This window comes from Drosophila ficusphila, unplaced genomic scaffold (assembly GCF_018152265.1).
Source record: "Drosophila ficusphila isolate 14025-0441.05 unplaced genomic scaffold, ASM1815226v1 contig_286, whole genome shotgun sequence".
NCBI lineage: Eukaryota > Metazoa > Arthropoda > Insecta > Diptera > Drosophilidae > Drosophila > Drosophila ficusphila.
Window position 1 is genome coordinate 706817 of NW_025064189.1, and position 27912 is coordinate 734728.

At 41.9% G+C, this 27912-nt stretch overlaps 4 protein-coding genes across 6 annotated transcripts in view; 3 read left to right on the forward strand and 1 right to left on the reverse strand.

The window, feature by feature from the left end:
- LOC108086897 overlaps positions 1-11621 on the forward strand; it is a 119374-nt gene extending 107753 nt beyond the window's left edge. Inside the window, 6 exon segments of the mRNA XM_017183959.2 lie at positions 7282-8432; positions 8434-9726; positions 9790-9918; positions 10033-10447; positions 10716-10856; positions 10921-11621. Coding sequence (XP_017039448.1) covers positions 7282-8432; positions 8434-9726; positions 9790-9918; positions 10033-10447; positions 10716-10856; positions 10921-11069 — 3278 coding nt within the window. The 3' untranslated portion in view covers positions 11070-11621.
- Positions 11622-11703: 82 nt separating this feature from the next.
- Positions 11704-14185, reverse strand: LOC108086900 (transcription factor Adf-1). 2 transcript variants are annotated; one of them, XM_017183969.1, is made up of 4 exons: positions 14076-14185; positions 12907-13098; positions 12356-12747; positions 11704-12165 (listed from the first exon to the last, which is right to left on the reverse strand). In XM_017183969.1, exons 2-4 carry the CDS (start codon positions 13082-13084, stop codon positions 11851-11853), a joined length of 885 nt encoding a protein of 294 aa, XP_017039458.1. In that variant the 5' UTR covers positions 13085-13098; positions 14076-14185; the 3' UTR covers positions 11704-11850. The 2 variants fall into 2 exon arrangements, with proteins under 2 accessions (XP_017039458.1, XP_017039457.1); XM_017183968.2 differs by lacking the exon at positions 14076-14185 and adding an exon at positions 13276-13731.
- Positions 14186-14376: 191 nt separating this feature from the next.
- LOC108086899 (serine-rich adhesin for platelets) lies at positions 14377-20206 on the forward strand. 2 transcript variants are annotated; one of them, XM_017183967.2, is made up of 3 exons: positions 14377-14542; positions 16921-19257; positions 19315-20206. In XM_017183967.2, exons 1-3 carry the CDS (start codon positions 14395-14397, stop codon positions 19857-19859), a joined length of 3030 nt encoding a protein of 1009 aa, XP_017039456.1. In that variant the 5' UTR covers positions 14377-14394; the 3' UTR covers positions 19860-20206. The 2 variants fall into 2 exon arrangements, with proteins under 2 accessions (XP_017039456.1, XP_017039455.1); XM_017183966.2 differs by having other exon boundaries at positions 16921-20206.
- Positions 20207-20979: 773 nt separating this feature from the next.
- LOC108086953 lies at positions 20980-22495 on the forward strand. The gene is made up of 2 exons (XM_017184066.1): positions 20980-21125; positions 21454-22495. Exons 1-2 carry the CDS (start codon positions 21005-21007, stop codon positions 22374-22376), a joined length of 1044 nt encoding a protein of 347 aa, XP_017039555.1. The 5' UTR covers positions 20980-21004; the 3' UTR covers positions 22377-22495.
- Positions 22496-27912: the final 5417 nt, after the last annotated feature.

The window sequence follows — 27912 nt, forward strand, 5'->3', positions numbered from 1 at the left end:
CAATTGTTGTCCCCATGATTATTATTTACTGGGGAGCTAAAAATGATTTCTGACTCAATTAGAGGTTGTTGCTTCTTCGATCCCTCGTGAGCGGAGCTCATAGATATTTGCCGCTTGATTACCTAATTGATATTGTTATGGTGTCATAACCATTATCAGCCCTTCGTGCGATAAGCTGAAATTTATTGGCTGTGATCACCGAACAACCGAAAGGTATACTGTCATCGAAGACCAGAAGATTTCTCCAACTAATTAGACCATAAAGGAGCTCGCCGCTCTGGCCGAACTAATTCCCCGTGTGATTCAGATAAAACCACAACAAAGGTCACGCTTTAATTGATAAGAAAACAATGCATGACTCTCCACTTCTGCTTCTAGTTCGTTACTTTTCGAATTTTCTGCTCACTAGCTTGGAAATCCTCAGAGTCGAGCTTCGGGTGACGGGCCCTGCCCCGATAAAGATCGCACCCCAGACGAAAAGTCGGAGGCCCAGAACTCCGACAGGTGGCAGGTTCAGTTCATGCCACAATCGAGTGCACTCCTCGTGCAGAGGAAACGCAGAGAAAGATACAGATAAAGGTGGAGATACTGGGACGGCAAAACAGTAACAGAAACAGAAAAAGAACCAGAAAGCCAGAAAGTCTGAAAACAGAAACACTTTTAATAGTTTTGAACCTTTTGTGCCTGGGCTTCCACTTAAAATGTGCAGCGGAGCGTGCCTTTCTCTGGGGTACAAGTAATTAACCCATGTTGCCATTCTTCTTCGGGGCTGTGCAAAACATTTAATTGTGCCGATTGCATTTCCACCATACCTCAAATGCCAAAACACACACAAATTAACTCCACTCGGTGCGGAGATCAAAAGTTCTTACCGCCGCTACGGTTCTTGACATATTCAAAGTATTTCCAAGTCGGGGTTATTAAAAGTACCAACTCACCATCATCATCTAAGCCCGGCTATCTCATAAAAACAAAAACCGCCTGGCTATCCGGGTTATATAAGCACCACAAACATCGCACAGCTCCACAAATGTCACACTCGAAAAATTAAAGCACAAAACATAAAAAGAAGCCCAGTTAATCCCCACTGAAGCCAATTAGTTGCTTCCGTAATTTCTTGGTATTATTCTAATTAGCTTTTTCGGCTTTACTTTTGTTTTTGGCTCTTGGTCTGATTTAAATTACTTTTTAACAGCCCGAAGATTTATTTGCTTATACGCATAAAGATTTTCAAAACAAAATGAAGCGATGCTTAGAGCTAAAATAATTTATGGGGGAATGCATTTTTTCGTTAGACTTGATAGTATAATTCCTGGAAATGAACTTCTTCGATGTGGGGAAGCTTTGTTGGAAAATCAAAGTTAATTTCGTGGAATTACTCTATATGTATAGGCGCAGATGGTTTTTTATATTTTTCTCAGATTGCAGTTTTTATGATTGTGGAAAATAATTTAATTAAAAACTGAACAGCAGACAAAGATATCGTGATTCGTCTTACCATACTACAAATTTTTTGTTACTTAAGAAATTTAAATCTTATTTATTTATTTTTATTCTGATAATAAATAGAGCTTTCAGCACCATTACCTTTTTCCATTATTTTCTCTAAGCCTGTCGTGCATAAATTCTTTTCCCCGAGTGCTTGTGTGCAAGCATATATTCCGTGTAAAAATCTGAAATATACCCAACTATCAAATAATTCATAACGTTCTTGCCACACATTTTTCCTTGCCCCTCTGTGAAACCCGACCCCTCCCCCCTTTTACGCACCTGGAGGCCTTCGCTGCGAAATGGGGGAACAACAAAAACAACAACAACACACACAACAGTAATAACAACAACAAAAAATGCGTTTAAGTCAAGTTTGCCGCGAGCTTCTCGAAAAGATTCGCCGCCGGCTGTAAGAGTGTGCTATGTGTGTGAGGCACAGTAAAGCTTTCCTAAAACCAACTAAGCGCTATAGGAAATTAATTTCGTAAAGCAATAAGCTTAAAAAACTGTACAGCCTTTCTTTCTTGGTATTTTATGACATTGAAGATCAGTTTCTATATCTTTTACGATTTATTGTAAAACAAAATAATACTTTATGATTTTATAAACTTTTCGAAATATAGGTACAATGTCTGATTTTCTCTGTAAGACAACCTTTTTTTTTTGTTTTTTGTATATAAAAATTGTTCTTAGCTGAGGTCTACTTTAGATCACTTTGTATGCGCGTTCTTCGTGTGTGGCAGCTGCAAGTCGACCTCAGACGGTGACGGCCCCTTCTTTCGCCCCTCCGGTGTGGCACTTTAGCTCGATATTTATGCAACGGCACACACTTCATCTCCCTCTGCCACCTATCCCCCTCTCCCTCTCCTTTCCTCCTCATCCTCACCTTTCTCAGCTGCAATTTAAGCGCACATTTTTCTTGGCAACACACATTTTCCTACTCTGCATAGGAGTAGTTTTTCCAGCTCACGCTCTCCCACTCGCTCTCATTGTTTGCAACACTTGGCGCTTGCCACATAACGACAACAGCAGCAGCATAAGTTGCAAGTTGCAACTGCAACATATGCAACAGCAGCAACGGGGCAATGGCAACAGCAACAGAAACATATGCAACAGCAGCAGCAACTGCAGCGTAGCATGACACATTAAATGCAAAACGGCAGCAAGGTGCGAAAAGGGCGGAGGAGGGGTTGCCATGGGTTAAGGGGGGAGCGGGGGGGAGAAGAAGAGGTTTAAGCCGGGTTTCGAACAGCGGTTTCTGCCGGCTGCTTCTTCTTGGCCATCTTGCACATGCTGCTGGCCTTTATTTAATAAAGAAATGGCTTGCGCATTTTTTAAGGTGCTCCACAACCAGGTGATGAAGGTATTTGCGGGGTATACTAATGTGTATCCATAAGATACTTTTATTTTAAGCACATACTTCTCCATACAAAAATTAGATAAAATTATAAAAATTAAAAAGAGTAGAATAATATTAGTAATATCATTAAAATGAAAGTTTTACTTATGATTCAGCTTTTATTAAATACCTGGTTGTATCTTAAATTCCTAGCAGCAACTCCCTTCTACACAACTTAATTTCCTATTTACGAATTTTGCCTCAAAATAAGGTACGACCCTCGTCCAGCATATCCTTCGTCCTTTTTTTACCCTTATCCATTTTACGCATAATAAACCGTATACTCGCCGCCGTTCTAACTGGTTACAGCCCGAGCAGCTGTTGCCACTCTGCATTCCTCTTAACCCTTGTTGCCGTTGGTGCTGCTCTTATGACAAAACAATTTCGAAGAGCAGATGTGACGAGATGGAGGGCACAGGTAAAATATGTGAAGATGGGAAAAGATAAAAGTTAGCAAGAATCCAAGGCAAGCTTGAAGGTTATTTTTGGCACACACATAAGTCGAGCAGAGCGGTCAACCCGCCGATGTTGATTATGTAAACGGATTGCAGTGGAAAGATCATTAAATGGCATTAGATAATAATGCCGCCTTGGGCCATCCGTCAATCCGTCGTTTCAGCATCGAACACACTTTAAATAATTGCACATTATGCCCCAGAGATTTTAATAAAATAATTAAATTGAAATATGCGGAGCTCGCTAGTTGGGAAATACAATTTTTTTTTTCACCACTTCAGAAAATTGAGATGGGGATAAAAGAAGGAGAGAAATAAGAAGAAGAAGCGACCGCAGAATGGGGCTACCCAAGTGGAAAAAATTCTGCGGGCTACCAATCTACGCATTTTTTAACCCCCCTTTCGCCTCCTCGATTTCGAGCTTGAAAAGAAGACCGACAGAAATGCGAAAAAAAAAACCCGAATGCGATAAACTGTTTTCATTTTACAGAAATTTGTTGAAAAGCATAAAAATTCAACAGAAAATATTAATTTCAATTATTTAGCTACGCGCCAAATCGCCAAGCTCTCGGATTTTTTCCCACCACAAAAAGGGCAGAGAAAAATGTGGAAAAAAATAAGAAGAGCTCCCAAAGAAGGCAGCACTTTGTTCGCTAAATGCGAGCAATTTGTTACAGGATTTTCATCGGTTCTGTGGGAAAATCTTGCGCCCGGGAAAAGGCAATTTATAATTATCAACTGTAGGTGGCGCTCTGGGAGCTCTTCGCATAGCGGAAGTTATTATAGGAAAAACTGCAGTTATGCCAGCTGGCTTTTCCAAAGAACTTGACATTGGCTGTCGGCTTCTGCTTCGCCGGCTTTGTCTTCCAATTCTGCATTCGCCAGTCTTCTATTTTCTTCGGCTTTACCTCTAATTAAAGACGACACTTTGGCATGTTTTGTGGCACGGAAATGCTTGAGACAACTTTGATGAAAGACCAGGTGATTTAAAAAGGGGTAAAAAGTAAAGAAGCCGACGAAGTTGGACTGAAATTGTCAAGTACCGAGAACTAAATGATATTTTAGCACGCCAATACAATGAAAGAGCTGCCGAAGAGCGGAGAATTTGATTGACTTTGATACTTGTTATTTAAGTGCTAAAATTGATCAATAGATGAGAAAGGCGTGGACTAAAGGAAGTCATTATTTTAATTCAATTAAGTTGACTTTGTAATTTAAAACAGGTTCTCTTATACTGAGTATTATTTTGCAAATAATTTCAGTAAATTTAGCAAGCGGAGCCAATAAAAAGACAATAACAACGACGACTTTGAATTAATTAAATCAATCCAATTCCGCACAAAGATTTAATTTCGCCACCACCAACCTTTCCGAAAAGAATTCATCACGAAATTACCTTTCCACACATTCTCTTTCCCTTTTTTTTTTTGGGTCCAATCTAAAATTGGCAACACTCATTATAAGAATACCGTATCAACAACCTTTCACACAGACTCACTCAGGCACAATCCCCCGTGGATTTTGGAGACCTCCTGAAAATTACAATTAAACCCAACTCCCAGACCCGAAAAGATCACTTCTCAGCGGGTGCTAATGTGAAATAAAATTAAAGATCTGTGAAGGAGAGGAAATAAATAACAGTAAATTATGAAATCTTATTTAGAATTGTTTTACCTAATTGCCGAAAAAAATTGGCCAAACAAAAATTACCGAAAAATATGTCGGCGATCGAACTTTAACCCCGGCGCAAAGTTGATTAACACTCGATAAGCAACGAGTTTTTTGGATATTTAAATCCATAAATACCAACCGCTCCACTCATGTTACACTTGCTAGGCGAAGATTAATCGCTTGACATCACACTCCGCTACAAAAAATGCGAGACCCGAACATTTTCTTACCTAATTTGATTAATTAAGCCTCTGGGAAACAAACAATACACTCTTTCTTTGGGAAGATCTGCTCGATAAATAATTACAATTAATATTCGGAGGCCGCTATAGTTTATCGTTTTTATTGTTGGTGGCTACATTGAATGGGAAATATATGTAATTGGGTGATATAATGCAGGTGCGTTAATAAGCTGAAGTTCCGTCATCGAATGACGTAGTTTAGTTGTCCGACTGAGTCAGGGGGATATGGCGTCGATATGGCTCATTGGGCGAAGCGATCGATGAGTTAATATTTATTTTTTAGTTACCGGCCGTCGTGTGAAAACTGAGCAACAGAAAAAGTGGTTGTCCATTCGAGTAAAATACCTCAAAGGTTCAACAACATAGAACTCGACTTGCAGAAAGTGGTATGTGAACTTAATAACTCATCTTTTCCGTTAAAATAAAAGCACGTAAAAACAATATCATCCATTATATGGAACACAATCTTGATGGATTCCTCCACCTTCGCGAGAATCTGAATCTTCCCCTTTTGGCCAAGGTCAAAGTTCTTTCTTAGGCCCTTGACTTTACATTTTGCAATTTTTCACGCACTTCTTCGGTTTGTTTTTTTCCTCAACCATAACCATTTTTTGGTTTCGGCACATGCAAACATGATTTTTTGTTGCCTTTCTTTTCATTAAACAATTCTTCTGTATTTTTTTATTTTTCGCTACTCTTCTCTTTTTTTTTTTGCGAACTTTAGATTTGCAAAAGTTCATTAACATTCTGTGTGTGTGGCCAAAAGGCAGAAAGAGCAAGAGATAAAGTTGAAAAAAATCCACTCAGCGTTTTCCATTTTAATGAAATGTAGCCTCGTTTTGTTTTTAGATTTTTTGTTCAATTAATTATGCAAATTGTTACAAGTCCAAAGAAGCATTCCTCCGCCTGCTTGTATTACCCATTTCTGACGAATTCAATTTAGACTTATGGCCACATAACAAATCAAAACTAAACGCTGGCATTAGAAACTCTTTCCAGATCTGCCATAAATAATTTGAATAGAAACTAGCTATCAAAACTCCCCCGAGTGACCCCAAAAAACGAAATGTGAGGCAGCAGAATTTAGTGAATTTTTGCATAAAGGTTTTTGTCAACTCTTCGCATGAGGGAATAGCTATCCATTCTTTTCGCTACTTTCGCTTTTGGGAAACCCTTTTGCTTTCGTTTTCAAAGTTTTGTTTTCTTGGCGTATAATTTGTTTGGCTAAATCTTTGTCTCCGCCTTTCGGACCTTCTCTTTCGTTTTGTGCGATTTTTAGAAACGCTTCTGTCAACCGCAGCGTTTAACCAATTTTTCTTGTTATTGTTGCGGTTTTTAATTGCTGGGATCGCATCCGTAAGATTCGCTTTTGTTTCTCGTCTCCGGTTAGCGCATAATGACAACTATTTGGGGGCTTGCTGGGAGCGAAAGTTTCGCTCGCCGGGATGGATGGATAGATAATTGTTTAAGTTTTGTAACAGAGCTCTCCCCCGACAACTAATTGACCATTACTTAAACGATTTTTGTGTCTGGTGGAAATTAGCTTTTGAATAGATTATTAATACGTTTTTATTTTACGTTGTTATTTTTCGATTATCCAACAGCTTACTACTCCAATTCCTATTACATTTAGCTAAAAGATTGAACCGGAAATCTTTGAACCAAAAAATGTGGCTAACCTTTGATTTTTATAAAAACTCAATTAAGAACAAATCGTCGATTTACTAAATACACCTTTTGGTTAACATTTTGTCTAAACTTTTGATACCTATCAAACTTATTTTGATCTCGATCTACAGAACTTAAATAAAAATCTGTTAAACAAAAAATGAAAATTTAAAATTTAATTATTACAAATTTAATACTCAACTTTGAAACTTTTAAAAATCCTTTAAAAGATCATAAGAAATTAATTCCCCAGATCATTTATCTGTTTTTATTTGAGTACCCTTATGTTTGCTCCTTGTGTTTTCCTTTTGTCTAACCGAAACCCTTTCCTTTTTCTATCCCAACCCTCTTCCAGATCTTGGTACCCTTAGCAACCACCACAGCAACATCAGCAACATAAACGCCAGTGGCAACATCCCACCGGCAACAACTTTTATCAGCACCACCACAAACAGCAGCAAGAAGACTACCACCGAGGCGACGACTGCGGGCAAACCTGCTGCACCACTGAACCCCGGCAAAATGGAGCTGCTGAGCAGCAGCACAGCAACAGCGACCACGACGACGACAGCCACGCACCACCTGCACCAGGCGACCACCACGAAGCAGCTGCTGGTGCAGGACTACCTGAGCTACGCCTCGCCACCCACATACTCCCGCCTGCCGCCCGACGGCCATGAGTTTCCGCCCAACTTCAGCGAGCCACTGATCATGCACAGCCACCCCCTGAAGGTCACCACCACCGAGTTGAGCTACGACATCCAGAACGGCAAGGGTGCCGATGAGGCCTCGGCACCACCGCTGCCCAAAACGGGACCACCGGCCACAGTTCCCCGGAAGGTGTACCGCCAGGACTTGGTCATCAATGTGGAGCCAGCACCCAGTTTGAGCCGCGACTATCAGCGATCCTTGAGCGGCGGCACACCCAGAAAACCCAGCGATTGGCGAAAGGACGAGAAGTCGGAGAAGTCGGTGCGCGACAAGATTGCCATGTTCTCGTCCAACAACGAACTGGATGCCATACCGCCCACTCCGGCCACAGCTCCGATTACCACATCATCCTTCTCGCGGAAACCCCTCAACCGCAGCAGTGAGAACCTCCTGGACAGCTGCTCCGCATCCGCGGCTCCTTCGCTGAAAACCCGCGCCATGAGCGTGGAGAACCTAAACGATGTGCAGCGGCAATATCAGCTGGCCAAGCAGCTGCCCCAGTTGCACGTGGCCGACTCCATGTACTCCCTGAACACGGCCACGCCCACCCAGAGCTACGCCTCCTTGCCGCGCAGGAGCCACGGAGGCTCGTACTCCGCCGGCGTGGAGCGGAGGATCAGTTTCTCGGGCGAGGGAGGCGAGGCGGCCAACCGGAAGGCGGCCATCACAAACATCCTAGAGCAGCGAAGGCGCAGTCTGTCGAAGCTGCGCGGTCTGGTGATCCCCGAGAGACCTCAGCTGCTGGAACCCATCCTGGATTTGCCGGAGATCAAGAGCCAGGTGAAGGCGGCCAGCGGGGGAGGACAGCACCGACAGTGGACTGGGCGAGAGCCACCGCAGTTCGGTGACCAGGAGCAACCAAGTGGGTGGCGGTGGTGCGGGTAGCAACTACCGCAGCATCTTCACCGCCAACCAGCGGAGGCCGCTGGAGCAGCAGCTCTCCCAGCCGCCGGCCAAACCACCGAGGACTTCGCTGACCCCGCTCCAGCCGAGAACCATGATGATGCCGCCACCACCGCCGCCCTTGGACCAGGAGAGCGATACGGATTCGGTGTTCTCGCACACGGCTCGAGTGGCCACTCCGCCCGAGAAGTTCGCCCTGACCCGAACCCTGAGTTCGGAGACCAACACTTCGATAGCCAGTTCCAACACCTCCACGCTGACATCGGGATCCTCGGCGGGTTCCCAGGCCAGCTGCAGTTCGCTGGGCAGCACACCAGCCGTGGACCTGACCAGGCGGGTGCTCAAGAGTCAGGTGAACAGCGGCGAACCCGTGGTGCTCTCCAGCCGGAAGAGCATCCTGGCCTCGGCCAAGTGCCGCAGCGCCAAGAGTCGCGGCCAGGAGGAGGACAACGACAGCACCGATGGCGAAGCCTGCTCGCTGGCCAATCGCCGGATGAAACCCATTTCCAGCTACAAGCTGCAGCAGCAGCAGATCCAACTGGGCAAGCAACTGGTCGTGGATAAGCTCATCAATGTGGCCGCCTACGTGGAGCTCACCTCGGACACGGACGACAGCAGCCGGAGATCGGACACGCCGGCCAAGATCAGTGCCATGTTCATAGACGAGGAGCGCAAGGCCAGCTTTAAGGGGGATCCCAGCCAGCAGGCCAAGTTGAAGGTGGAGCCGGTCATCAAACCACTGCCCATAGTCCTGCCCTCGCCGAAGAGGGAACCCCCGAAGCAGCAGTCCACCGCCGAGCTGCGCGAAAAGTTCGAGCGGAGTGCCGCGGCCCAGGTGCAGACCCAGAACCACTCGCCAGTGATCCACAAGATCCACGCCCAGAAGCCGCACCACGAGCGCTTCTCCTCGCTGGACTCGCTGGCCTCCAGTTCCTCGGGCGTGAGCTCCACCACCCAGAATGTGAGCACCACCCAGGAGACGGCCACCGAGTTCGGCAGCTTCTCCTCGCTGGGCAGCAACCAGAGCCTGATCACCGCCCAGGATGTCCAGCAGATCGTCGAGGAGGCCGATCCTCCGCTGAAGACCCCCGAGGCCTTCATCATCGTCCTGCAGCGGGATAATCCCGAGAGTAGCATCGGTATTACCCTGGCCGGCGGTTCCGATTACGAGGCTAAGGAAATTACTGTAAGTTATGGGATTAGCTAAGATTTAATCCTTACTAATTTGATTTACTTTCTCATATAACAGATTCACAAGATCCTGAGCAACACGCCAGCTGCCAAGGATGGTCGTCTGAAGAAGGGTGATCGAATCCTCGCCGTTAATGGAATGAGCATGCGCGGATTGACGCACCGCGAGTCCATCAGTGTGCTAAAGGTAACATCACAATTTAAAACTAATATCTAGCTAAATGTCTAATAATATATATTCTATTCTAATATCTAATCTATTCATTTAAAAATCAAAACTAATAATTTATTTTTCCAACAGACCCCCCGTCCGGAGGTGGTGCTAGTGGTGACCCGCTCCGAGTCGCTGGTGGTGAAGGCGCTGACCAAGAAGCGCTCCTCCCTGGGATCCCTCAGCTCGCTGAACGAGAAGCCCACGGAGCTGGACTTCGAACGCAAGAGGAACTACCACAAGGCCTCCCGATCTCTGGACTTGGACCTCGACCTGGTGTCCAACGAGGCTGGTGGATCGCCGGTGGCCACCACCCCGAGCACTGGATCCGTGAGTCCATCGCAGCCGGCGAGTTTGCACGACGAGGATGCGGAGGCCACCATCGCAGGAATCCGCGCCCGGAGGCAGTTGTCCCGCGGAGATGCCGCCAAGCTGAGCACAAGTGAGCTGCTGGAACGAGCGGCGGAGGCGAGGAACGCCATTGCGGCCGAGATTCGGGCACAAGGTGGGTTTAACAAGGATGCAAAAAAATTCCAAATTCCTTCCTTATTTGTAAATAATTACCAGCAATTAAGATGTCCAAACGCGCGAGTAACTGACATAAATAAAAATTTATGTTAAGTTTGTAAATCAAACACCTGTTCATTTAATATTTCAATTCAAATTTAATTACCTTTTGTTTTGAAAAACCAACAAAAAGTGTTTTAAATCTTTTGAGTAATGAAGATGAACCCCAGTTGAATAATTCTAATTAATCTTGTTTTCTATTACAGCGGAAGATGCGGCGGCCAGCGGTGGAGGAGCTCGTTGCGTGGAAATTGTCAAGGACAGCTGCGGACTGGGCTTTTCCATTGAAGGAGGATTCGACTCACCGCTGGGAAATCGTCCCCTCATCGTCAAGAAGGTGTTCATGGGTAAGGGTAATTTTTCATAGTACCACCAAGGCGAATATTAATCAAGTTCTCGATTCTCAACCAGGTGGTGCTGCCCAGAAGACGAACCAGGTGCGCAATGGCGACGAAATCCTTAGCATCAATGGTGCCTCCACGTCGCGGATGACGCGAGTGGATGCCTGGAACTACATGAAGCAATTGCCACTGGGACCGGTCAAGATTAGCTTCGCCTAGAGAGGATGGTCCAGATTCAAATGCCAACGAACGGGGAAGAATGCGCCACAATTTTTGTTAGATTTAAGCCAATTAGCTTGGTTACCCCTCAGCCGGTCTAACCTTGGGGGTCTTGCCAATCCGATGGATCGATGCTGCGAGCGATTTGTTTTGCATTTAAACGAACCTTTAATTGTATGCCTAATTTTATAGATATTTAATTTAAAGTGCAATTGTTTAAACTCTTACAACGTTTTGATGCCCTACTTACATACCATACCTTTAACTGATCGATGATTGTACATATAACTAATCGAGACTAATTTACGTATTTAAACCTTAAAACAAATTAAAGCCAGCCGTTGGGGCAGCGCTATTTCCTTACACACAACTTATTAATCCACAAAAAAACATACGAAAAAACACAATTATATTTTATGCCATAAATTATACGGGAACGTTATACATGTATATTATTTTAATAATTATTATTTTATTTAAAAACCGATAAAAACAATGTTTACGTATACAAAAGTATTTGCTAAAAATAAACATACAATATATATGAAATAATTTTAAAGTGTTGTCATGGTTATTTTTTGTTTCCCAACGCACCAAAATCGAATACCACATTTTAAAGTAAAAAATCGATTTATTTCAATTTATATCAACTTCATATTAGACTCTTAACTGCTTCTTGCAGTAAGCATATAAAATCTGAAAAGGTTTAAAAACAACTTAAAATATTATTTGTCCTAAATACTGTACATAAATTCGATTTCTTTCGATTGAAGCACGAAACTCAGACATCTTTGGCTGTCTTGGCTGCCAGTTTTGGCAGCTGCAACGTCAGTCCCAAGTGCTGCAGCGGATTAGAAGGCGGAGGTGGGGTTTCGCATCGCGTTCCATTGACCTTGTCCGGGAGCTGCGAGTGCGGTGGGTGGCCGGGCGATGCAGACTCCTCGGAGTGGAATATCTCGCTGAGCAGCTCGTAAACACGACGTTTGAAGTACAGCTTCTGGTGGAAGTTCATGTGCTTGATTTCGGGACGCAGGCCCTGCAGGAATGCGTCATCGAAGTCCATGACAGGCACAGCATCACCATTTTGGATAGATGCCTTTAAGAAAGAAACATAAAAGCATAATTACATTATTATATCAAGCTTAATTCGGCCAATTAACTGTTTGCAAGGCATTTTAAATCCCTTAATCAGGAAAATAGCGTTCTTCTTTAATTCATATTAAATATAGTAGTATAATAATATCTTTTCTATGTATAAAATAAATATTAACAAATATGGCACCAACCTTGGCTTCCTCTTTGCCTTCCCTGGATAATCGCAGTCGCTTTTTTGCTCTTCCCTGCCAGGAACCCTTTTCGTCCTCCGACTCGTCCTCTGAATAGGATTCGTTGCTTTCGCGGCTCTGCGCATGATCGGTGTCCGGACTGCTCGGCGACTGCTTCATCTCGAGAAAGGCTTCCACCGGCGTTTCGTGCTCCTCGTCCTCCTGGTCCACATCCTCCTGTCCCTTGGGCTTTGAACGGCGACCCCTCAAAGGGACGGGAACTCCGGGTGTGATGTGATTCTGAAGGAACTGAAGTTCGTTGTTGAGATAGTAAGTATTCGCACCGTGGTGCACCTTGATGGAACGGGCGTAGCTGGTGCGGATGTTGCGCCACCGTTCCTTGCAGCTCTTGACTAAAAATTAAAGACATGCAAATAGCATTTTAATTACGTTTTTAAAAACAACATCTATTATTATTTAAATACAATTACTAGAATATGCTGTTTAAATCGTTTTAATTTGTCATAATAAAAAAGATGTGACAATTATCCTTAATTGTGTTGTTAACCCACCCGAATTTCGCATCTCTTTGGATATATCCTTCCAGGCGTTTTTCACGGTCGATTTCCGCATGTAGTTATCATCGGATCGATCGTAGAGACAAGGATGTTTGGCCACCAACTGACAGATTTTGGCGTTGGTGGCGTAAATATTTGGCGATGGAGCTATAGGTCGCCGACGCGTGTTCATTTCATCAATAAAAACTGAAAATTAAATATGTGAAAATAATAAATAAAACAAATAATTCAAAGCCAAAAAATAAATGCGAAACATGTGTCGCCTGTACGTGCAACAGCTGTTTGGGCGACTTTGCTAAGCTACTCTGCCTGCAACAACAGTTATTTTCCCAATCAACGGGGCTCCCCGTCTATTAGACTTACATGAATTTAGTAAGCAAAAACTTTATTTTATTTTTGCCACTGATCCAATGACTATAATTAATTTATTTATCCGAGTTTTCAGTCGCTTGTTGCTGCCGTGCACGAAGAAGTTGCTGCTGTCGCTCGTTTTTGCAACTCGTTGTTATTTCGTGTTGCTGCCAACAAGTGTTGCAGCTGCAATAAAATGTTGCACGTGACAATTGCATTTAACACTAGGAGCACTAGATTGGTTTGATTTTCAGCCTTATTTAAGGTGCTAACGGGCGTCTAATATAAACAAAACACTCGTTGCCGGCGAAATAAAAAAAAGTCAAAACAAACTCTAAGGCAGGGGCGTAGCGCGCTCTCTTTAAATTCCAGCAGGGTCTGCTTTTCCCTGTGCATGATACCCTCTCAGAGAGCGCGAGCTAGTACCATGCCTCTGAGTCTCACACACACAACCCAATCATACTCTGCTTCAAAAGAGAACAACGAAGCTGCCAGACACGAAACAAAAATAATGTTGTTATTGCTGGTAAGGCCCTTCGATCAGTGGTGGAGCTGCCAACGCTTTAAAAACTAAAAGTGCCTTACATATGTTCCAGCCCTGTTCGCTAGCGCTCCAAATACATCAGCAAACAAAATTTTCGAAATTATTTTCTTAAATCATATAAAAATGTATGTTTAATGTCATTGGAACACATGTAAAATCATTTTTAATATTCATTTTTATACTATAACATACTTAAGCAGACATTTAGAAAACGACAATTTTGATAATTCATGAAACATGATTAAACATAAATTTTAAATTATCATACCTTAGTTAAACCCAGTTAAAATCGAATGACTTCACATTTATTTTTCGTCCCTGGCCTGCTTTCGTCAACCCTCGTTTGCACACATCGGCCTGCTAATTCAATTTTTCCTGCAAGGAGAGAGCGCTCTCTGCTCTCTCGTACGTCGCCGGTGGGTCTGTGTGTGGACTCGCTCGAGTTTCGCTGTTTTCGTTTGGCAGTTTTTTCTCCTCAGCTGCTGCGCGCGTGTGTTGTGGTTGTGTGAATTACGTTTGTTTTTGCCCCACAAAACGATAGATTGTCGGCGAGCTCTTTCGATTAAACAGTTGAAAGCGTGATAGTGATGAGCGGGACCACTGAGTCGAATGTGGCGCTGTTACGGGCAGTGGAGAAACAGCCGCCCCTGTACGATCGGCGCGACGAAAATTACAGGAAGCGCCTGCCGAGCGAGAATGCCTGGGACATGGTAGCATCGGAAGTTGGAGATACGGGTAAGTGAGTGGAAACGAGATGGCAAAGCAATGATGCGTAATTTTCGGCCAGTGTTGCACAGCCTCAACGTGCGCACTTTATTCTGCCACTTGGGGTTATCGGCCACCGATAGTAGCAGTCAAGTTGGCAGCACGCTGGGGGCTGGAATGACAGTTGGCATCGATTAATTCGAAAAAAACGAATCTCCTGTTGAATGGAATGGTTGAAGGGGTGCATTAAAGCAGGAAGAAATTCTTTAGCACCACATTGTACTGAGTTGGTGCAATAGATTAAGTATGAATTTGTTTTAGAAAGAAATATGTCTTTGAAGCAGGTCCGATTTTATTTTGCGTTTAAATAATTTTCGAAACCTTTTTACTGCGTTTTTAACTTCTTGGGTAGCATGTTTTTCAAAGTATTTGTTTGTTTTAATATATGTACCATATTATTAGGTACTATTTAAAGTTAAATATCATTTTGGAGAAAATACAATTTTGGAGTTTTCATTTATATACATACTTAAATGTTACTATTTCGCAGATATATTTTCGTTTTATATGATGAAATTAAATTAAGATAAAAAATAAAAGGATAAATAATTCTAATTCAATTGAAACTTATTTATTAATTGATTTAAGTTCATTAATTTTATTTTTATCTTAAAAAAGTTATGTTTTTATTTATTATACAACTCTATACAACAACGAATTACAACTCTATTTGGCATGTTATATATGGTATATATTATTGTTGTGTTCCAATTCCGTTCTGCATGCAACTCTGTTAGTTTTGTAAACGAGGCGTTGTCGATAGTTTTCCTTATGCTTCCCTGAATTTCTTTTCCGTAAAAATTTGTAAACGTCGCATAGCCCAGTTACTTTTGCTTAATTAAAAAAAGCATTCTAGGCGCCTGCAGGAGATTCTTTGTAAGTTATATTTATACATTTGATGTGTTTTAAAATTCGTATAAGCCATCTTCTCAGAAGCTGTCTGAAAACCAAGTAGTGTACTTGCAAGCTATAAATTTTTAAGAAATTTTATTTTTTTGAAACCGCGCTTTATTGTATCTTACCATCCGTGTTAATATTACTATACTGTTATTATGTATTAAAAACAAAAATCCAATTGCGCATTTTAAGACTTCGTTTTGCTAGGGTGCAATGTAATTATTAGCACGTGTCGGAACTTTTTTAAACAGTAAACAGTTAGAAGACTTTTGGTTCTTTGAAAAAAAAAACATTTGAGTGGCTTTAAAAATTTTTTGTGTGGGTTTAGGGGGTAAGGTTTTAAAAGCCAAAAAGGGCCATATTTGATTATTTTTGCGGCGAAATGAGTAAGTTTATGTTATTGAGAATTAGAAGAGAATTAGAAAAAAAAATTTTTTTAATGTATAGAAATAAGCCTGTGGCGGTTAATCTTCCGAAGCGCCTAAAGAAAAATTTGTTTTGCGGTGAACATCATAGGGCGTTAAAGGATCATCTTAAAAATAAAAAGTGATATGCGTTGTAAAGATAATGAATTTCCCGAGTTAATCAGGAAACGTTAAAAAAAATTTTTTTTTTTCTAATTTTGGCAGCACTTGGAAGTGAAAAGTGCGATTTTGGCTCAAAAAATTGTTGCTCATTTATTTTTGAAAAATAGAAAAAAAAATTACAAATTAAAAAAATAGTTCCTGATCGGTTCATTAGATTTTGAGTTCTGATGTTCACCGACTTTTAAAATAACGTTTTCGGGAAAATCGAATTTAATTACTGGGGCGCCAAGAGTTGAGGCCATATTATTGTTAATCGACCTAAAATAAACACTTTTTAATAAATAAAAGTTTTCGTATCAATGCATAAGTGCGCATAAAAATAATCTTCAGTGTCCGTCTTGTGCCAAAAGTTCCGCGAAAAATATGTACATACAATAAGTACATAATTGGCATATTTATTTCGCCCGCTACCCGCTTGCACTATAATCCGACATTTAAGACTCGATATTCTTTTTTTTTTTGTCCTTTTTTAACACATTTTAATTTTTATAGTCCTTTAATTTGAATTTAAAAATAATTAGAACCAAAGCTCGACGTAAAAAATTGTAAATTTAACTGAAATATAAAAAATTAAACAATTATTGTGATTTACAATTTATTAAAAATTTTAAATTTTGTTGTTCACATTTGTTTGCTTGTTTGGAAAATTTGAAGATATTTTTTAATCCTACTTCTTTGCTTTACAACATGGGTTAGGTATAGTGGATTTTATATGTTTATGGTTTTAGATTTCACTGGGATTTTCGGTAGCCAATCTCCTGAGGTTTTGACAGATGTCGTTGCCCAACCCGCTACCTGTTGTCCTGAAAATAAGTTTTGTTTACCTGTTTAATTTTAAAACTTTCCTCTTTATCTACCTTGCAGTGGAAAAGTGCAAGCGACGCTGGCGTCAGCTGAGAAACGACTATACCCGTTGGTGCAACGCGGACGCCAATCGAAAGCGAAGTGGACAGCGTCGAATAGCCTATCCGCTGGCCAATGACCTGCGCTTCTTGGACCGTCATCTAACCTTGGCCGAAGACGTCCTCAACGAAGACGACCGCAGTGTATCTTCGGACAAGGACAGGAATAGCAACAAGGGAAGCGAAAGCAAAGATAACGGGCAGCAGCCTAAGTCGCCCTTAAAAGGAATCAACCCGCCGCCAAAAAAATTAGTCAAGGCGGGAAAACTGATCAGCCAACTGCTCGAAGAGAAACCCGCAGGGAAACCGCAAGCTAAGGAAAAATCTGGTAAAGATTTGGAAGATACTGAGGAGCCAGAGAAAGTCGAAGAACTGGATAGTTTCCTGCAATCGGACGACGACTGCGAAGACGAGGAGCACCTTGATGGCTACGATTTCGATTTGGGGCACGAGAACGAATCAGCACCCGATAAGTCAGTAGGAACGGAGAACGCAGATTCACCCGCCAGCCAATCGGAGTTCTTCATCAAGGAAAGCAACGCTCCCCACTTGCTAATTATTGGCAAAAAGAACTCGGCCGCTTCCGTTGGTGAGCCAGAAGGTGATAATTCGACCTTTATGGATTTCTTGGAGGATGACACGGATGATAGTGGCGATGAATCCTTTGGGGCAAGGGGAAGCCGTAGCACAGCCAGCAGTATCTCCGACTCTCCCAATCGCCGTCTACGCCGAGCGAGTCGTATGTCAATTGCTTCCGCTGGCATCAAGGACTTGCCAATCCGCAAAGCCGGCCAAATACAACGATTGACGCGTTTGCAGCGCAGGAAATCGATGAGTGTGGGGGCCGTTCACAGTGTTAGGAGTGCCACATCGCCGGTGAAGATGACGCCAGTGCCCAGATCCACCACGATCAACAAGCCACCATCCGGAGCAGTCCAGATAAAAAAGATAACTCCGCGGGATGACATCTTTCCACGGCCAGCGCCGTCAGCTGGAGGCCAGAGTCAAACTCAGAGCCAAACGAAAGCCGAACAGATGATCTTTCCAAAAGGCGATAGGATAGTTGTTCCACAAGCGCAGACTTCGCCGGCAAGAAGGCCCGTGGGCAGGCCGCCCAAGCGGCTGCAATTGATCCAGGGGTTGGTGGGTCCTCAGCCCAGACCCAACACACCTTCTAATGACAAGGTTATGGCCATGAACAAACCCAGCAGTAGCAGCAGCATTATCAACAAAGTCAGCAGCCCAATACGCACCACCCCAAGCTCCACTAGTTCCACTAGTACCACTGTAACCACAAGCACAGCGACCAAAGTGACCGCCACCAACACCACCCTTAAAGCCCCAGAAAACGTAATCAAGATTACCTACAGCGCCGCTTCGACAACCGCTACCACCAGCAGCGTCCAGAGTACCAGCAGCGTCCAGAGCACCAGCAGCATCCAGAACTCCAGCAACGTCCAGACCACCAGCAGCGTCCAGAGCACCACTAGCTCCCAGAGTGCCTCGGGTACGGTTGTGACTGCTCTCCCCACAACAAGCACTGCAGGATCGGCCACTCTAGCAACTCACCCACATCTCACCATTTTGAAACGCGCCGAGCGGAGCACCCAAACCGACAGCCCGAATATCTTCTCCGATGATCACTTCTTGGAAATGATCAAGCCGCAGATGCATGAGATGAATCCCCGCCAGAAGATGCACTTCAAGAAGAAGGTATTCCAAGCGCTCATGGAGACCTTCGACGATGCCACCGATTTCCCCGCGGCTGGAGAGACGCAGCACTTTAACATCAACACCCCGTCGGGATTCGAGCACGTTTCCGATCCGGAACTGCGACTGGTCAGGGAGCTAGTCAGTATGGTGAGCGCGGCTAAGGTAACCGCAATCCGACCCACTGCAGATAATCGCACCCAAACTGTTTCGGACGTTTTGCGAGGACCGAACCGTGCCATCGGGCCACGCCACGTCATTCAGAGGGTCTTGAAGCCAGGCGCCGGAGTCGAGGTCACCACGAGCAATGGCACTGCTGTTGGCCAAGAGAAGAAGCTGTACAGGATCCTTCAGATGAATGGCAAGCCGTCTGGCAGCTTGCATACGTCGCTGGAAAGTCTTCGCAAGGAGAGCGTGGACAGTAACCAAAGCACTATAAGGGTGGCCAATGGGCCAAATGTCAGTCCTAAGGCCAACACTGTTGTGGTGAGACCGCAGGGATCCCCGATGAACACCTTGTTTGGCCAGTCGAATTCAGGGCATCAAATTATAAAGGCCGTTCAACCGGCGAAGGTTACCACCATGTCCCGTAGGTATTCAATTTGCGGCAGCAGCAATCCCGCCAATAACGCCGCCACCATTCCAGCAGTGGCCACTGCCACCGCCGGGAACTCCAACATCAATGCCATGGATGCGGCCTTGCTGAAGCGGCGACTTATGGCACCGGCACAGGGAACAGTGTCGCCTTCCCAGAGACCTCGCTACTCCAACGTAGGCCCAGGCCAAATAGCCACTGTTCAGCAGGGCAGTAGCTTACTTGTTCGAAAGACCGTGGGCAGTGTTCCTGGCCATGTCCAGAAGCAAGTCTCACCCACCGGCGGAGTCTCGGCGGCCCAGAAAACACCGCAGATTGCCAGTGTCCAAGGTGGCGCCTTCAGCGATTTCATCCAGCCAAAGGCAGCTGCTGCACCATCTGTTTCCAGCGATGCAGGTTCGTCATCCACTGCGCTAAAGCGCAGTTTGGTGGTGGCCAATAGCAAGACCTCCTTCCAGGACCTTTTGCAGCAGCCGGTGCAGAAGAAGAAGGAATCCTCGGAGACGGCAGCCACCATTGCTGCGGATGATTTTTCACTGGCTAACCTGAAGCGAGAGCCGGTGGATCACGACCAGGACGACATACTTGGCATTTAAGGATAAGCCAAACGAATCCCAGAAGATTGCAAAATTATACCAATAATCTTCAAGATTAAACATCCAAACAAAAACAATTGTCTAAAATAACTAAATGTTGCTTAAAACATTTATCTACTACATTATAAATTTATAAGTTACATTTGTCAGTTTTTGATTTTGTTGCTGCAAAATTTGCTTAGAGTTTCCTGAGCGCTTTTTTTTTACCATTTGTACCCACAAACAAAAAAAATATTACAGTTACTCCTATTGTAGCCATACATTGTTAAGAAAATTCGAATCTAAATTTCATTTCACATGTTCTAGTTATATATAAATAATAAATATTGCCTTTTCTTCAAATTGAAAGAAAACTTTTTTATTGGTACTTATTCCATATGGGGGTCGCAACTAGTTGATTCAATGACAAATTTTCTAATGTTGCAGTTTGTTAAAATATTTTTTTTTAATTTTTTATTCTTCTGGAGAATCTGTACAGCATATTTAAAGTACCTTAACAACTCGGGAGTAGTAAATGGTTTTTGGTTTGAACATAATTTTTAATCCAGCAGCCTAATACTAAACTTCTTATAACAAGCTTTTTATTAAGATCTTTTTAGTTCTTAGATATAGTATATTAGATAGTCATAAAATTGAATACGTTGAGTCAGAAATATCGAATTTTTCTGATATTACCGTATGCCTTGTGGTGCAATCACCTCCATGAGTGTTCAGTACGTGGACTAAACTTCTAGCCTACACGTCACCGATGGTAAAAGATAAGATATATAATGCCTGGCACAACAATGATTGGTAAAAACTACAAAGGTAACAAAAAAAAAATACATTTAAGATCCATATTACATATATTTAAATAATTTCTCTGCGGAGAAAGGTAATAACAAAGAAATAGAAAAATATATTTAGCATTAAACTTGTGCTTGGTCACGTTATTGGATCCAATACTTCCCGTTTTTGGGAACCACCGTCCAAGATTTACAAGACTGAAATCCGCTGCTCTTTTTGCACGCTTTGGGTTTGGAATCTAATCTGAAGAGGTCTACGGCGCTCGTGGCCATAAATATCGGAGTCGGTGGCCAGATAAGACGACTATAAAACCTCAACTCAAGTGGCTGCGAAGCTCAGTCGAATTTCAGACGTACACCATGAACAACTTTGCCATTTGCGCCCTGCTCATCCTGCCGCTGGTCAGCGGTGGGTTTGCTCCACCCCAAAGACACTTTGTGGCCTACGAAATCCAATCCAACAACATGCCGCAGATGGAAGGTAAGAATTAGTAGAAAGTAAAACGGAACTATTCAATAAAATCAGTGAACTTTAAACAAATAAATTCCTAAAGATTTTAATATTTTTAAAAACCTTTCCCTTACATTTACATTTTTTTAACCCAAAGTAAATTTTACAATTCTTCAAAAAAAAAAAAAATATTGAACAATAAAAGAAATATAAATCAATAAATATTTATAGCTTATTCTTCATTACAATATGTACAAAACAAAAAAAATATCGAGATTAGATTAGATGCGTCATTGACTTCTTTGTTTTTTTTTTGCAAGTTAATCATGTTTCCTTTGTTTTGTTTTACCTCTTGTAGCCATCGTCCAGAAGATGCAGGCCATGCTCCAGAACATGGTTCCGGAATTGGCTCGCCTGGCCGATATGTCCGTCCAGGCTGATGCCGGTGTCCTTCCCGACATGTCCGTGGCCACCGATGCCGACGAGACCCCCAGGAGGCGTTCTGCGGAGTTCAAGGTCGCTCCGATCGCCAGGGTCGCTGCTCCCGTCTTCGCCCAGATTCCCGACATGTCCGTCCAGGCTGATGCCGGTTTGATCCCAGACATTTCCGTCGCCACCGATGCCGACGAAACCCCCAAGCGCGCCTCCTTTGCCTTCAGGAAGCCCATTTTGGACAGGATCGCTGGAGGAGTTTCCAACGTAGATGCCGATTTGATTCCCGACATCTCGGTGGCCTCCGATGCGGATGAGACCCCCAGGCAAGCCGTCGATGGTCTGAAGACCCTGCCTAATTTCGCAAAGGTCTCTGGAGGAGCACCAGTGGACTTTCAAAAGATCTTTGCCAAGCTCAGGAACCTGCCTCAGTTGACCAAGGTTTCCGGAGGCGAGCCCGTGGAGCTTAAGATTCAAGCCGATGCCGATCTGATTCCCGATATGTCCGTTGCCTCTGATGCGGATGATACTCCCAAGAAGATCATCGCTGGTCTGAAGACCCTGCCCAAGTTTACAAAGGTTTCTGGCGGAGAGCCCGTTGAGGTTAATGCCCAAGCTGATGCCGATTTGATTCCCGATATCTCGGTGGCCTCCGATGCCGATGTGACCCCCAAGAAGGTGGTTGCCGGTCTGAAGACCTTGCCCCAGTTGACCAAGGTCACTGGTGGTGAGCCCGTCGAGATCAAAGCCCAAGCTGATGCCGATCTGATTCCCGATATCTCGGTGGCCAGCGATGCCGATTTCGATCCCAAGAAGACCCTGGCCGCCATTTTGGCCAAGCTTCACTAATTGTCTCCGAAATTCATCAGCTGACCCTGATTAAATCGGAAATCATCTATATCTAAATGGTTGTGCGTTTTTGTATTTTTAGGTTTTTATATAAATTAATCAAGTTTTAAAGAAGCGCATCACAGTTGGGTTTATTATTGTTTTCCTTTCTTATCAGTCATTGATTGAAGTGGTCTGATTGGTTTGATTAAATTTTTTTGCACGAACTGTGGCAATTATGTGTTAGTTTAAAGTTGGTTAAACCCAACTAAAAATATAAAGAACTCGGGTTTTACCATTGAAAAACTAGATTGGATATCTTAAATAAATTATTACTATTTTGATTCAGTCAAAAGGTTTCCAGCCATAAATCAGGGGAAAGCTAATTTATAAAAGAATGCTCCACAATCTCACTAAGTATCAGCATTTATCGAAATCCAGTCTTATGGAATGAATTTTCTCATCTCTCCAACTGAAATTTATGTGCATAAAAGACTCAACCTGACCTTTGCCATCTTAACAACGGCGGACATTTCCCAGCGCGGCTGGACTTAATCCAAGTTCAGGCTTTGTTGGCCAAGACAAAACTGATTAGTTTTGGCCCTGGACTAACCTCGCAACTAACAAATAAAATTACTTTTTCCTCTGGATAGCTGGGTACGAGGGAGTATTGTGGAGTATTGTATCGCTTGCTATTTATAAAAAGGAATTAACGGCAAAAACCGGATCCACACACAAAAGTAGCCCGAATGTGATCCCAATGTGGCACATGGCCATAAACAACGCGGGGGTGCAGAGGTCGTACGGAGAGAGAACTCTGTGATAGAGATGCCAATGTGCAACATTGTGGTGTCAAATTAGAATACTAAAAAAAAGAATTTTATTTCTACTTGTTTCTATCCTTATATAAATAAGAGTATTCTGTTAGAGAATATTTTACAAATATATACAATATTATTAAAACCTATATTTTACTTCAATCTCTTCACTTTCCTTTACAACTTAAATAATTTTAATTTTCTGTAATATATAATTTTTATTTATTTAGTGACTTAAATTAAAATTTGTCATCTCTGTCTTGTGTTGCTGGAGTTCCTGTGATATTGTTGCTGCTGTCGTTGTGATTTTCATACAAAAGCGCTAAAGCGGCTACTAAATTACGTGCTCATGTGTTCTAGTTTGAGTTAACTCCCCCTTTCCCCTTTCCCCCTTCCCCTCCCTCTTTCCCACCCATCCCACTTACCAGCCTCTTTGCATTGCGAGCAAATCGCATTTGGAGCCGCTAATGAACCGCAGTGGTCCCGACCAGGAGGCGTCCATCGGTGGTGCTGGTGGTTTTGGTACTGGTACATATATCAGTGGTGCTGCTGCCCCAACATTGTACGGGTTCTGTATCTGGTTTTTGTTTTCGGTTATTCGTCGCTTCGCTTTTACCTTTTGCCGCATTTTCAAAAGAAAAACTTTACAGAAAGGCTTTAAACTGTTTAATACTGTGCAGAACCATTCAGTTATATAGAGTACACCGAAGCTTAAATAATCTGATCTGGTAAAATGATGTGGTTTTAAGTCAGTAGTTTGAAACAGTTTAACCAAAATAAATTTTATAAAGTGAAGACCTCATTGTTGGGGCTCAAATGTGTTTTTATTTTTATAATTGTTTTATTAAAAAACATTTTTTTTTTAAAAAGATTTCCCTAATAGCTATATACCCTTGTTATGTCCGAGTACCGGGTAAAAAATACCGTTTAAAAGTGTAACAATGCTGTTAACTGTTGTGGGCTGGCCTGCGAATTGAACTGCATTGCATGAGCGGGTAAAAGGGGGCGGAATTAAAGGGGGGACCTGCAACAATTGGCGCTTGATTAAGGAGAGTTACCTTATGTGTGAGTGGGGGTAAGTTGAAAGGGCGCTGCCGAAAATTTCAATCAACTTTTAAGCCACGTGAGGGAAAAAAATGGTCTTTTGCTGAACTATAAAAAAAAATTATAATTTCTGAAGTTAATTTGCGTTTTCATACAAGGTATATTGATTTTACAACCTTTTGCCTTGCAGTTTAATTACAGTTGAACTGTTTTAGATATCTAGTAAATTTAAGTTATGAAAAGTATTCCAAAAATAAATGCTCTAATTCTATGAATTACTTTGCGATAAGTTGTATTAATTAAAACAGAAAGGGTTTCGTTGACTCTAATTTCATGATCTTGTTTAAACTGTCTAAATGTATTGTATCCTTTGTCTTGGCCTACACAATGTCTTAGTCAGCAGAGCGGATTAAGGACTTCAGTTCTCTGGATCTTAATGCAACCAGCCACAATACCTACTATACCATAACTTCTTTTCATTTACTTTGCGCTGCTTTTGCTGTCAGGACCAAAGTTTTCTCCATTTCGCTGCGGCTTTGCAGCTGTCGCATTTGATGTGACCCTGCCGCCCATCTGACTCCGTTCAGTTCACCCACCACCCACTCGGGTGGCCTTTGGCTGCACTTATTACAAAACTTTTAACTTCTTCCCGTTTTGCATTTTCATTTATTTTGCCGCCTTTCATTCACTCTCGGCTTTGTTGTTGCTGCTTGAGCATATCACTTCTCTCTCGAAGAAATTTCATTTTACTTCCTTCCGCTGTTTTATCCACCGAAAGAAAATATGAAAAGTTTTTACCAATTGTGTTATACACAACAACATATTTTACGCAAATATCCTATTACTTCTTTATTGAACCTCCAAATATGTCAGTAAAAATATCACATATTGAATTTTTTATCAAATCTAAAATTTACTTGTTGAATTTAGTTTGTATATATATTTAAGTAAGGGAAGTATATAATTTCAACTTAAAGACTATCTTTAAAACTTTTTTCTATGTCAGCTTTTGATTTTCAAGTGCACTTTTTTCTTTTCTTTCTTTTTTCCCAAAAAGTTTTCTCCACTTTTGCCTTTTGATTTCCGCACTGCACTTTGCATTTAATTTTTTTTCCTTTTTTTTGGGGGGCAAACTTTTGCTTTCAGTCGGACATGAGCTTAAAAATATATTTCCTTAATATATGTGAGACCATAACTTTAATATATAGTATCGAAATTGGTTTTAAGTTTGGAGCTCAGCTGAAGAATGAAACTCGATTTGTTTAAATCAGTTTTTCATCGTTTGCCTTGAGCCTGCTTGCTAAATGTTGTAATATTAAGAAAGTTTTGTCGGACTAAGAATTACTTAGCAAAGTGGAAATACCAATAATGTTTGAAAAAAATTCTCCCCAGGGGAGAAGCATGAAAGGGGTCACTTCATTGGCTAACCTTTTGCTAATGACTTCCTTGTCGTCGCTGTTGCCTCCTCGAAAAGATAAGCCCAAAGTGCAACAGCACACTCAACTTGCAACTAGCAGCATAGCCAACTAGCAACATCACCAACTAGCAACTCGCAACAACAGCAAACACTTCAAGAATGTTTAGCGAACACGCGATGACAACACAACGACTTTAAACAACAACGCAAAAGGAAACTACCGAATTGGAAATACTCTTGTATGTGTATCCTATTTATTTATTAGAACAGAAATTTAAAATGTTTAATAAGTTTAAACTTCATAATTAAAGAACCCGAAGATTTGAAAAGAGTTAACATATATATTTTTTTTGGCAGATGAAATGGCATTTAAAATGTTAAAACTTGCAGTTTGAATATAAGAAAAAGTAAAAAAGTATATTTATTTTATAATACCCTCTTCAAAAGTATGCAAAGAAGAAAACTTTGATGCGTAAGTGAGAAGAAAACAAACTTGACTTGCGTTTCACCCAAACGCCAACAGATGGCGCCAGCTAAGTTCCTTACGGCAAGCATAATAAATAAAAATTCACTTGGAAGAAAAACTAGAAATATTTCGTAGCAGGTGCGTCAAAAACGAAAACATTCGTTTTCCATACCGACAAATAAAATTATCAGCAAATAGAATGCAAAAAAAAAATTGCTGATTGGTCAGTCAGGAAATATCAATCCGATGCAGCCATCAACTTTGGCAATAGAAATTCCCTTGCATTTTGCCTTTTAATAATATGTTTCTGCACAGTTTCCCACACGTATCTCGTATTTTAGCCAAAAAACAGCCATTTCAGTGATTACAGTTAAGCACTTCCGCATCGTTAAAAATAGCATGTGCACAGCAGCAACAACATCCCACAAATAAGCTGTTGCAATAACCACTGTAATCATGGTTGCAACATGCCACTGCCACCATATCGTCGTCTTAACCTTTCGCAACCGATTCGACAGCTGTCGGAGCCCACAATTAATTTAAATAATAGTCAATTAAATTATTTTCATTTTCACTTATTTTTCTTAGTTAAATAAATCAAATCAAATGTGAATAATAATAAAAATCACACTAAACTTGAAACTATATGGCTGAAAATCTACGGTTTCCCACCGTAAAACATATTTATTTTTCCATAAGCAAATTAAATTTTTGTCTTGCAGTTTTTGTAACTTTTTTTCTTGAAATTTTATTGCCTCGCCAATTTTGTGCTCGTGACCTGCAGGCGATTCATCTTCCAGTGGGTTCATTTCAATTTTACTTTTTTGAAAAAATAAATTTAATTAGCCAACGATTTCATGGAGTTGTGGGTAGAGGAGGTAGATAGGTTTCATGTTGCTGCAGTTGCAACTTTGACATTTTGCCGCATTAGCAAACGATTGCCGTAGTACGTGATGTCGTATAGCCGCTTTTTTCGTGCATCCTCGACTTTTTGGCCTTGGTATTTTTGTTTCATCGCTTCTTTTTCGGTTGGCATTTTCGGTTTTGGGTTATTCAGTATTTTTGGCCCTGCTGGTAATAAATATTTTATTAGACGCGGTGTGAAAGGTGTGCAAAATTTACACCACCGCCAGGAGAGTTTAGGGCCTGCATGAGTGGTCTTTTTCCTGGCTGAGTCATTTGCGGGGATTTGCATTTTTGGCCATAAAAAACGCCAGTTGGCAGCTCTTTCTGGCATCCTGTTTATGGTCGAGAAAGTGGAAAGGGGGTTAACAGGGGGTGAGAATTTTAAAGCCCCAATTTGTTTTCCCTTTTTATTTATATTTATTGTGACGTAATTTTTTTATGTCCCTGCTTGGCATTGTTGAAAGTTTTATGAGAATTGCAGCGAAATGGAGCAAGGGATCAGTACGTAACAGGATTTGGCTATTATGGCACTCAAGGATTAAGCTTAAATTGAATAGTAAGGAATTCGTTAAAATTATTTTGAGTGAGTATTGGCTAGTACAAATTAGATTATTGGATTACCAACAAATATTTTCAAACTTTTTATAAACCTTTTCAACTTTTAAGAGCCAAGTGTATATACAATAAGGTACGTTTTTTCTGGAAAGGTAAGCAAGAAATATTAATTGAGGTAAAAGGTAGGACGTAACATTTTTAGTTTGGTGCTCTTATTAATTTTTTCTATGGCTTTCTTCGCCTTACAAGAACTTCGTGTTTGCAGCTTGTAACTTTCTCACTTAAGAACACATACTTTTGCCGAAGACTGTTGCTGCAGCTGTTTAACCCAGTTATTTATGACACTTGGTC